Source organism: Ceratotherium simum, chromosome 6 (assembly GCF_057802395.1).
Source record: "Ceratotherium simum simum isolate JZ-2026a chromosome 6, ASM5780239v1, whole genome shotgun sequence".
NCBI classification, from domain to species: Eukaryota; Metazoa; Chordata; class Mammalia; order Perissodactyla; family Rhinocerotidae; genus Ceratotherium; species Ceratotherium simum.
The window spans coordinates 49,277,292-49,289,566 of NC_141905.1; the positions used below are offsets into that span (position 1 = coordinate 49,277,292).

At 33.5% G+C, this 12,275-nt stretch overlaps 1 protein-coding gene across 1 annotated transcript in view; it reads left to right on the forward strand.

The window, feature by feature from the left end:
* The window catches only part of PTEN (phosphatase and tensin homolog), a 33,715-nt gene extending 22,093 nt beyond the window's left edge, over positions 1-11,622 (forward strand). The window contains exons 4-5 of the mRNA XM_004439992.3: positions 1,726-1,950; positions 4,881-11,622. Of these exons, the coding sequence (XP_004440049.2) occupies positions 1,726-1,950; positions 4,881-5,066 (411 nt within the window). The 3' untranslated portion in view covers positions 5,067-11,622. The remainder of the gene's footprint in view (positions 1-1,725; positions 1,951-4,880) is intronic.
* The last annotated feature ends 653 nt before the right edge of the window (positions 11,623-12,275 follow it).

Sequence of the window (12,275 nt, forward strand, 5' to 3'; positions counted from 1 at the left end):
CACCAGAAACCTGTTTCCTACCTGTTATGTGTAAATAAAAGTAAAATATATCTCCATAACTTTGAAAAAAATTTTTTCAGTAATCCAAGAAGTGTTAGCAAATGTTTTAAAATCAAGCTAATTTTTTTCTTCTATTCATTGTAAGACTGGTACACACAAAATTTTATACTTTGCTTTTAAAAATGGCACCTGCATCACTGTTTCCCTGTACCCTTAGGAAATGTGCTAATTTTTTTTTTTTTTTTTTTTTTTTGGTGAGGAAGATTAGCCCTGAGCTAACATCTGTTGCCAATCCTCCTCTTTTTGCTGAGGAAGATTGGCCCTGGGCTAACATCTGTGCCCATCTTCCTCTACTTTATATGTGGGATGCCTGCCACAGCATGGTTTGACAAGTGGGGATTGGGGATGTAGATCCGCGCCCGGGATCTGAACCTGCGATCCCTGGGCCGCCGAAGTGGAGCACGTGAACTTAACCACTACACCTCTGGGCTGGCCCCTGCTAATTCTTATTTCAGTTCTTTATCATTTATACATTACATTAACACATGTAAAATTGAAGATTAGATTAAATATTTATCGTACATTTTTGTATCTTGGATTACTTTACATATATTTTCATTTTATGTGATTTTTCCTGCTTATTATAAATGTTTGCTGTGATTTAAACAAAAACAGTTTTAGTATATTCAATACATACATGGAATCCACACTTTTGGAAATTTAAATATTACTAGCTTATTTTCTTCTGGCTCTTAGTAAAATATGTGTATAGTTACTAATTCAATGACTTTGCTAAAATAATTGAAATTAACAAATATTTTTAAGAAGACTTAACGTATAAGATTGCTTTGCTAGGTGCTGTTAAAAGATACAAAGACATTTAAGATGTAAGATACTTAAGGGTCTTACCATCTTCCTGGGGAATAAAAACAAAACTTGAAGATAAATTAGAATAAAAGATTTAAATGGCAATTTAAGGCACCAGATAAGATGTTATAAGGCTGTACATCATTAATTGTCAAATGACCGTAGAGGCCAAATTCTAGTAATTAAGAGAAGAGAGAGAACATTTTCTATGTTGATCAAGAAGGGTTTGAAGTGAAAGTTTTTGATTAACAAGACCTCATATTATTAGTAATAAGTGATTTTTTTTTACAAATAGACATTTTATAACAAAAAAAGTCAGTACTTACCCGCCTCCCATATTTCATTATGAAAGTTTTCAACCATACATTGTCATGTAAGAAACTGGCATTGTATTGCTATAGAAGTAAAATGTGTCTGCTTTACTTTATGGGGAAGTTGTATGACGTTTTAAGAACTTTTGTTAAAGTAAGTTTTGTAATAGCTTGTTGAAACATAGGGAAAATTAAATCTATTTCTGAATTTTTTTAATACATACATACATATAAACTCAAAACATTTTTTAAAGCTAGTATTAGACTGGAAAGGAGATATTTTACGTAAAGTTTTAAAACAAAAGTAAGTTATCTTAGAAGTTGTGGAATTACATTTTTGGTCTAAAATTTGAATAAAAGAAAAATCATTTGTGAATTAAATGTGACAGGTAACCCACAGACTGCCAAGTATTAGTTTTTGTGTTTACCTTTATTCAAAATAGCAAATAACTTCTGGCTTATTTTGTTGACTTCTTGGGGCAAATGTTGAATATAGGTGACATATATACATATTTTCTTAATTTAAAATGTCTTTTTTTTTTTTTAGGACAAAATGTTTCACTTTTGGGTAAATACATTCTTCATACCAGGACCAGAGGAAACCTCAGAAAAAGTAGAAAATGGAAGTCTATGTGATCAAGAAATTGATAGTATTTGCAGTATAGAGCGTGCAGATAATGACAAGGAATATCTAGTACTCACTTTAACAAAAAATGATCTCGACAAAGCAAATAAAGACAAGGCCAACCGATACTTTTCTCCAAATTTTAAGGTCAGTTAAAAACATTTTGAGGAGTTGGTGAGTGGCTCTGTGTGTGTGTTTATTTTATTCTAGTTGTATAGCTGGTGAAGGACTTGCTTGACTAATTCCTAAATTAAATCCAGTATTATTTGGAATGTTTATGTATCAGTAACCTGAAAGTGTCTGACGAAACTGAGGATGCACACAGAATCAAAAAAGCTGCATTTTCCTTACCCTTTTCTTTCTTATTGTTTGGTGAAATCTAGGGCAGAGGTTGGAGAGGGGAGTTAAGTAAGTGAGATATGAAGTAGGATTGGGGGAAGTGTAAAGGAACTCACTTATTTGAGAATGATTCATATGGAATATTCTTACTACTTCCACTCATGTCCTTCTCCAATTTATTCTCAACTCCTCAGAGTGATCTTAAAAATAGACTTGACTGTGTCACTCCTGCTTACACTTCTTAAAGACCTTATGGTTTTTTGATATGACCTACAAGGACCTGCATAATTTAGCACAAGCCTACCTCCTACATCAACTCTAACCACATTCTCTCCCAGTTCCCTGCAATTCACCCATACTGGTCTCTCTTCACTTCTTCAAAATGTTAAGCTCTCCACCAGTCTTTTCAGTTCTTTTCCTTCTCCCTGTAACTGCACCCTCAGCCTTTCCTCTACCCTTCCCATGGCTATCCTTCTCAAATTCAAGACTCAGCTTCAATTTCGTGTGTTCTGAAAGGCCTTCTCTCATCATCCTCCCCTGCTCTTTCCTTTTTAAAACTGTCTACTTCCTCATATTATAGAATTATTTGATTTGTTTTACTTTTATCTATATGTAATATGTGTGTGTGTGTGTATTTCTATTTCTAATTATAGATAAGAATTCTCCAGGTTAAAATATCTGACTTGTAAACATTCCCAAATGGTGGTTTGACATTTTTTCACCCTTGTCTATTCCTTATTCTACTTGATTTGCCCCCCTTCCTTTCACCATACCCTACTCCTTTCTTTTTTTTTGCTTCATTTCATTTTTATATCATGTAACAAACCTAACCATAGCTTATAAGAATATTGTTAGTAATAATAAAAATATGGGGGGGGCTTCATGTTTTAAGTGAAAATAGATCCAGTATTAAGTGCCTTTAGATCTGATATTTCTTTTAAGTGTTTAGAAGTGTCTTTTGGAATCCACAGGTTTCCATTTACTTTCTTTTCTCTAAGTCTGCATTTTCCTCAATCATTAGCTTTTAAAGTGTGACCTCCTCTAGTTTTATTGTTTTCTGTTTTAATATTACAAGAGGTTTTATATTTGTGATTACAAATAAAAACTATTTCAATTATCAATAAACATATAATATTATATAATGGTAAGTGCTATGAAAAAATAAACAGAGATAGGATAGAGAATGATGTTAGTGTATTTTTTAGCTGGATGATTAGAGAAGGCCTCTCCAAGCAGGTGACGTGTAATCAGAGACCTAAATGAAATGAGGGAGCTATACAAATATTTGGGAAAAGAGGAAAAAGCAGATGCAAAAGCCCTGAGACAAAAATGAGCTCGATATATTTGAAGAGCAATAGATAAGAAGTCGTTTTAACTAAAGCACGCCAGTCTGAGTGTGAAGACATTAGAGTGTTTTCAGCACGAGAAAAATGTAATCCAAGGGCCAGCCTGGTGGTACAAGGGGTTGGGTGCGCGTGCTTTGCTGCTGCGGCCTGGGGTTCGCCGGTTCGGATCCCTGGTGTGCACCGACGCACCGCTTGTCAGGCCATGCTGTGGTGGCGTCCCATATAAAGTATAGGAGGATGGGCATGGACGTTAGTCCAGGGCCAGTCTTCATCAGCAAAAGAGGAGGACTGGCAGATGTTAGCTCAGGGCCGATCTTCCTCGCCAAAAAAAAAAAAAAAAAAGTAATCTGAATTTTGTCTTTAAAAGTTCACTCTGTCCAATCCTTTAAAATATAGACTGGAGAGGAAAGTAGGGAGAGGGGGCAATAATGGAAGCTGAGAGATTAGTTAAGAGGCTGTTGCAGTGGTTTAGTTCAGATGAGAGGTGATGGTTGCTTAGACTAGATTGAGGCAGTGAGAGGTAATGAGAAGCTGTCAGATTAGGTATATATGGTATTTTGAAAATAGAACTAAAAGGATGTACTGATGGAGTTGATGTTGGATGTAAGAAAAGAAGAATTGATAATGACTCTTGGGTTATGGGGGAGGAGCTGTAGATAGAATAGAATGAGCAAGGGATTTGAAGTCAGGTCTGATTTAAATCCCACACCCACCACCTAATAGATATGTAGCCTTTAGCAAGTGTCTTAACCTTTCTGGGCCTTAGCTTCCTCTTCTTTAAAATGAAAATACCTGCCTTGTAGAGTTGTTTTGACAATTATTTCAGCTCTGCCTGTAAAGGCCCTTGGTCTCCTGTTTACACCACTGTATGATAGCTTTCTTCTTCTTCCTCCCATTAGGTGAAGTTTTTAGGGCTAATGGGATCCTAAACATGATTGTTGATAAGTATTTTATATAGTATAATATTTTTATTTGTTTAGTATTGTTTGTATCAGAGAGCACATTGAGTTTCAGACAAGAAGTAAGTAAAACATTCTTTTGGAACTCAGCTATGTGTAAATTGAATTTTGTGATTGAAAATATATTCTGTGAACTCTTGATGAACTTCAGTCTCAGTACATTTCTTTTATAGAATTATTTAGTTAATGCTTGCAGTTTGTGCTTATTTAAAAAATAGTATGTTAACATCCCAGTTTATCTTTTCTCAGTATATAACGAGAAAGAAAATGTAGGAAATCTTAAGAGGGTCATTTAAAAGGCAGTTGCCTTTAAAAGATCATGTTTGTCGTAGTACTTAAAAATGAATCTGCTAAAAGTATATATCTTTACTAACTAATTTAAGATTAGTCAGATTTATGGATTTTCCATTTAAACTTTCTCTTCTTTCTCTAGGTGAAGCTGTACTTCACAAAAACAGTAGAGGAACCGTCAAATCCAGAGGCTAGCAGTTCAACTTCTGTAACACCAGATGTTAGTGACAATGAACCTGATCATTATAGATATTCTGACACCACTGACTCTGATCCAGAGAATGAACCTTTTGATGAAGATCAGCATACACAAATTACAAAAGTCTGAATTTTTTTTTTATCAAGAGGGATTAAACTCCATGAAAACAAACTTGAATAAACTGAAAATGGACCTTTTTTTTTTAATGGCAATAGGACATTGTGTCGGATTACCAGTTATAGGAACAATTCTCTTTTCCTGACCAATCTTGTTTTACCCTATACATCCACAGGGTTTTGACACTTGTTGTCCAGTTGAAAAAAGGTTGTGTAGCTGTGTTATTGTATATATCTTTTTGTGTCAAAAGGACATTTAAAATTCAATTAGGATAAATAAAGATGGCACTTTCCCATTTTATTCCAGTTTTATAAAAAGTGGAGACAGACTGATGTGTATACGTAGGAATTTTTCATCTTGTGTTCTGTCACCAACTGAAGTGGCTAAAGAGCTTTGTGATATACAGGTTCACATCCTACCCCTTTGCACTTGTGGCAACAGATAAGTTTGCAGTTGGCTAAGAGAAGTTTCTAAAAGATTTTGCGACCTTCTAATGCATGTATTTGGGTGAGGGGAATGGAGGGAATGCTCAGAAAGGAATATATTCTGTGCTGGACTCTGGACCATATACCATCTCCAGCTATTTACACGCACCTTTCTTTAGCATGCTACGGTTATTAATCTGGACATTTGAGGAATTGGCCGCTGTCACTGCTTGTTGTTTGTGCATTTTATTTTTTTTTAAGCATATTGGTGCTAGAAAAGGCAGCTAGAGGGAGTGAATCTGTATTGGGGTACAGGAATGAACCTTCTACAACATCTTGAGAATCCACAAATGAAGGGATATAAAAATAATGTGGTCATAGATAAGAAACACAGCAACAATGACTTAACCATATAAATGTGGAGGCTATCAACAAAGAATGGGCTTGAAACATTATAAAAATTGACAATGATTTATTAAATATGTTTTCTCAATTGTAATGACTGCTCCATCTCCTGTGTAATCAAGGCCAGTGCTAAAAGTCAGATGCTATTAGTACCTACATCAGTCAACAACTTACACTTATTAGTTTTCAATCATATACCTGCTGTGGATGCTTCATGTGCTGCCTGCAAGCTTCTTTTTTCTCATTAAATATAAAATATTTTGTAATGCTGCACAGGAAATTTCAATTTGAGATTCTACAGTAAGCAGTTTTTTTTTTCTTTCAAGATTTATGATGCACTTATTCAATCCAATAGCTGTCAGCCGTTCCACCCTTTTGACCTTACACATTCTATTACAATGAGTTTTGCAGTTTTGCACATTTTTTAAATGTCATTAACTGTTAGGGAATTTTACTTGAATACTGAATACATATAATGTTTATATTTAAAAAGACATTATTTGTGTTAAAAAGGAAATTAGAGTTGCAGTAAATTTTCAACACTGCACAAATAATAAGGCATTTACTTTTTCAGTAGAAATTGTCCCGCATATGCTTTTATTGATTTGCTATTGAAAGGATAGATTTTTTTTTTTTAATGTGCAGTGTTGAATCATTTCTTCATAGTGCTAGAGTTAGGACTAGGGCTTAAATTTCACTTCTTAAATATCATATATTTGATATGCCCAGACTGCATACGATTTTAAGCAGAGTACAACTACTATTGTAAGGCTAATGTGAAGATATTAAAAAGATTTTTCCCACAGAAATTTGGTATCTTTCAAATTATACCTTGACACATTTGAATATCCAGCCAATTTATTTCTAATGGTGTGAAATCTCATTTTCAATAACTTATTGGTGCTGAAATTGTTCATTAGCTGTGGTCTGACCTAGTTAATTTACAAATACAGATTGCATAGGACTTGCTCACTAGAGCAGCATATATAGAGTTTGATGGTAAATAGATTAGGCAGAACTTCATCTAAAATATTCTTAGTAAATAATGTTGACACGTTTTCCATACCTCGTCAGTTTCATTCAACAAATAAAATTTTTAAATTTTTTAACAAAACTCTTAGGATTTACACATTTATATTTAAACATTGATATATAGAAAATTAATTGACTGCTCATAAGTTAAATTGGTAAGGTTAGAGAGACAACTATTCCTAAGATCTCACCATTGAAATTTATATGCCACCTTGTGTTTCATAAAAGCTGAAAATGAAAATCAACATTCATGTTTTGAAGATAGTTATTAATACCATTATTTGTTACAGTTTTGGGCACAGTGTATTAAAACATAACTTGTATTGTTCCAATATGTAACATGGAGGGCCAGGTCATAAATAATGACATTATAATGGGCTTTTGCACTGTTATTTTTCCTTTGGAATGTGAAGGTCTGAATGAGGGTTTTGATTTTGAATGTTTCAATGTTTTTGAGAAGCCTTGCTTACATTTTATGGTGTAGTCATTGGAAATGGAAAAATGGCATTATATATATATTATATATATATAAATATATATTATACATACTACTCTCCTTTATTTCAGTTACCATCCCCATAGAATTTGACAAGAATTGCTATGACTGAAAGGTTTTTGAGTCCTAATTAAAATTTTATTTATGACAGTATTCATAATTAGCCTGAAATGCATTCTGTAGGTAATCTCTTTGAGTTTCTGGAATGTTTTCTTACTTAGACTTTTTGGATGTGCAGCCGCTTACATGTCTGAAGTTACTTGAAGGCATCACTTTTAAGAAAGCTTACAATTGGGCCCTGTACCATCCCAAGTCCTATGTAGCTCCTCTTGAACATTTTTTGCCATAATTATTAAAGGGTAGTTGAATAAATAGCATCACCATTCTTTGCTGTGGCACAGGTTATAAACTTAAGTGGAGTTTACCAGCAGCATCAAATGTTTCAGCTTTAAAAAATAAAAGTAGGGTACAAGTTACATGTTTAGTTCTAGAAAATTTGTGCAATATGTTCATAACGATGGCTGTGGTTGCCACAAAGTGCCTCGTTTACCTTTAAATACTGTTAATGTGTCATGCATGCAGATAGAAGGGGTGGAACTGTGCACTAAATTGGGGGCTTTAACTGCAGTGTTTGGCAGAGTTTGGCCTTCTACCCTGCCAGTTCAAAAGTTCAATCTGTTTTCATATAGAATATATATACTAAAAAATTTCAGTCTGTTAAACAGCCTTACTCTGATTCAGCCTCTTCAGATACTCTTGTGCTGTGCAGCAGTGGCTCTGTGTGTAAATGCTATGCACTGAGGATACACAAAAAAATATGATGTGTACAGGATAATGCCTCATACCAATCAGATGTCCATTTGTTATTGTGTTTGTTAACAACCCTCTATCTCTTAGTGTTATAAACTCCACTTAAAACTGATTAAAGTCTCATTCTTGTCATTGTGTGGGTGTTTTATTAAATGAGAATATTTATAATTTAAATTGCTTAAATTCATTGAAATTCTAAATAATGGGCAGCCAAATGCGATTAACTTTTTCTGTAAATTTTTTTTCTGCTGTCCTTCAAAGCCTACAATTATAAAACAGGGCCTTTGTCAACTTAGGAGTGGAGTATCAGTCTACTCATGTTTAAGAGAGGCAGTAATTTTTTAGGGCCTTAGTCAACACTTAAATTGTTTTAAGCACATTAAATAACATTCTAATCCTGAAAAAGTTCAAGATTCTTGAAAAATTGTGCATATATATGTATATATATATATATTTTTTTTACTAAGCCAGATATCTGAAGATAACTCCTCAGAATGGATTTGATACTTCAGATTTCAATTTTGTGGCTTTTCCATCTTTTATGATTCTGTAGTCTGCCATCAACATATGGGAAGCTTCATCTACTCATTGTGACTTGTGCCATTTAAAAATTGATATTCCAGAATAGTCTAAAGGACTTTGTGTACTTGAATTTAATCTTATTATTTCTAATATTCTTAAAAGCTTAAAGACTAAGGCATATCCTTTCAACAAAGCATAATGATAATAAATGAAATTGTAGCTTGTACAGATGTTTTGAAAATGAAGCAAACCATTTATGTACCAGTGGAATTTAATACTATTTCAAGTGTACGGTTTCCCCATGTCACTTTTTAAGAGTAAATGTGAATGTATAATAACAAAGTATGAAAAGTGTGTGTGTGTGTATACACACACATTTTATTTTTTCTCTTCAGGTATCTTAAATATGGTTGAAAACTACATTGGAGTCTAAAATTATTCTGTTTTATAAGAAGATCTTGGTGATGTCTGAAAAATAAGAATTTACTGGCAATTTTGTTTTTATCACGTGCTCACTACACTGTAATTTGAGCTAGTTTGGTTAAATGAATGCCATCACCATTTCCATTGAGAATTAAAAAATCACCAGTGTTTAACATGCAGGCTTCCAAAGGCTTACAAAAAATCAAGACCCTTAAATCTAGTTAATTTGCTGCTAATGTAAAAACCTTTTTGTTCTTTTATTCTTGCCAGATAATTAGCCACACATCTAAAACTTAGTCTTAAATGGCTTAAGTGTAAGTTTTGATTAGCAGTGCTGTCACTAGTGCAGAGAGAAATGTTTGTGAATGGAAATAATAAATATTCAAACTGGTGTAAGGACAGCACCTAAAAAAATAGCAAAAAAGATAATAGAGAAAAATATTTTAAAACTTTTAAAGATGAGATGTTAGAGACTGATTTTCCTATAGGATCATATAGCTATAGGAAGCCTAATGATGAAGTTGCTTATCAGTTGTTTTAAATTTTAGAGAAAATCTATTCTTGTATGACCATGATCTTGCTATTTTTCCATCTTTCAAGAGATCTTCCTTCTTACAAGTATATCAGAATGTAGATAGCCACTCTGACAAATTCGTATTGGTTGGTAGCTTTAAAAGTTTGTGAAGACAGGAAAGGACAAAATAGTTTCATTGGTGGTAATACCCTTTGGTTCTTAAGTTAGCTATTTTGAGAATACTTTCCCATAACAACAACAACAACAAAGTAATCACTTATAATCCCACCACCTGTAGACACAGCCTTTATTAATACTTTAGTGACTATACAATCATTTTTTCTGTATATTCATGTACATATTTTCTTTAAAAAATGAATTTGTACTGTGCATACTCTCAAACACTTTAAGCTTATTATTTCCATCATGGATTTGTAAAATGTTCAGAAAATGGGCAGTGATTTGATTCTTTCTAATGCTACAGATGCAGTTCATGTGCAGTTATTGAGAGCCCTTTCCAGTTCAGTGGGTTGGTTAATCATGAATGTTTAAATATTTCTGGCATCAAGATGGTATATGTCTAAGTAAATAAAACAGTTACATTTATTTAGCATAATAGACAAGCTTAACATTGTAGATATTTCTCTTCAAAAACCATTTTAAACATTTGCATTTTGAAATTGTGTTAAATAGTTAAACAGAATGTGTGAAACACTACATTAGTAGTTAACTTCATCATCACTTTTCTATTTCCCTTATAGTTTGGAAAAGAAGGATGAGCTTTTCAGTTTTTGTAGTTCCCAAACAGTTGCTCAATTTAGAGTGAATTAGTTCAACACCTGCAAAAAAAGAAGAAAAGCTACTACTGGTTTATCACTTAGTTGTCTTCGAATCTGTGTGCTCATGTGACTTCCATCACATCAAAAAAAATATTTCATGAATGGTTCACATTTTGCTCTGGAACTTAACATGTTTAGTATAATGGTGGGCTTATAACAGTACATGTAACTTTTTTGACAGTTATTTGAGAATTTTGGTGAAAAAAAATTTAGCTGGAGGGCAGTACATAGCTTATAAACCAATGTATTGATATTTTAAGAACATTTTTACATATATGAGTGAAGTCAACTGCCATCTTTGAGCATTACCACATTTTAAAATAAAGCTGCATATTTTTAAATGAAGTGTTTAACAAGGATTTATATTTTTCATTTTTCTAAATTAAAAATAATTTATATCTCCTTTGTTGCATGTGGATTCTCATCTGTCCTTGAAATGGTTAGAGATTTTGTTTGTGTGGAATGGAGCAAGGCTTCTAGTCATGGCTCTAGTGTTTTAGTTTGTCAAATCTGTTTACTGTAGTGAAATTCTTAAAATGTTTAGGTGTGGCTTTCTGTAGCCTATCATTTATTGGCCTTTATGTGCACTCCTTTAGGATTTTCTGCCTACTCTATACAGTTGTCCAAGTGATATCCCACATTTACAAATGTCCTTTCAGTTTCTATTTTCTTTTTCCATTAAGTTGTCCCAGTGCCCTAATGGGTAGTATGTGAGTGTGTGTGTGCATGCGTGCGTGCAGGCGTTAGTGTGTGAGTGTGTGTGTGTGAATTAGATTTTGGAGAATGCTAGACTCCAACTTTAGAGATTAAATAGTTTGATTCAGGCAAACAGTTTACGCTGGAATTTCATAATTCGTTGTAATGAAAATGATGTTAACCCTGGATGACCTTTGACATACAGTAATGAATCTTAGATATTAATGAATTTGTTAGCATCTTGATGTGTGCATTAATAAGTTATTTTCAAAGTTGTGCATTTAGCCAAAGTTGGTGTGTTGGAAATGTTTATATCAAGTTCCATTTGGCTACTGATGGACATAAACAGAAATGCTTTCCTATGGAGAGTATTTTTTCTTTAAAAAATTAAAAAAGTTATTTTGACTATTTCGTTTAAAATTTTTTATTCAACAAATATTTGTGAAGTCCCTGCTATATATAACAAATGTTTGGAATACGTTAGTAATCAAAACAGACATACCCTTTCTTGCCCTTGAGGAGCTTCCACTCTAGTAGAAGAAATAGACTTTATTAAAATAATTATAAACCGTGATAGATGCTGTGAAATATAAGGTGCATGTAATGATCACCAGTAATGATCACCAAACATTCCACATGCTTCCTTAAATTTCCACTCCCTTAAGGTTAGATGGGGCCATCGTAACTAGTTAATTCCAATGAAAGGGCAGTGCAAGTGATGTGACACTTCCAAGGAAAGGCATTAAAAATAAAATCCCTTGTACAATCCCTCAACTTCTCTCTTCCCCTACTGCAGTGACCAAGGATTTGAGATGTTCCAGATGGTGCAGCTCTGTCAGCCTGGGTCTTGAGCGACTATATAGAGCAGAACTCCCTCAAATTCTCCCTTCCCCCACATTGAATGTGTTAGACATTAGCATGAGCAAAAACCAAGCTATTAATTTACACTGAGATTCTGGGACAATTCATTACCATAGCATAATTAATTACATTCTAACATGCTTTGGAAAGATAAGAGGAGGGTTACTTTAGCAATGAAGAAGGAGTTAAGAATGAAGC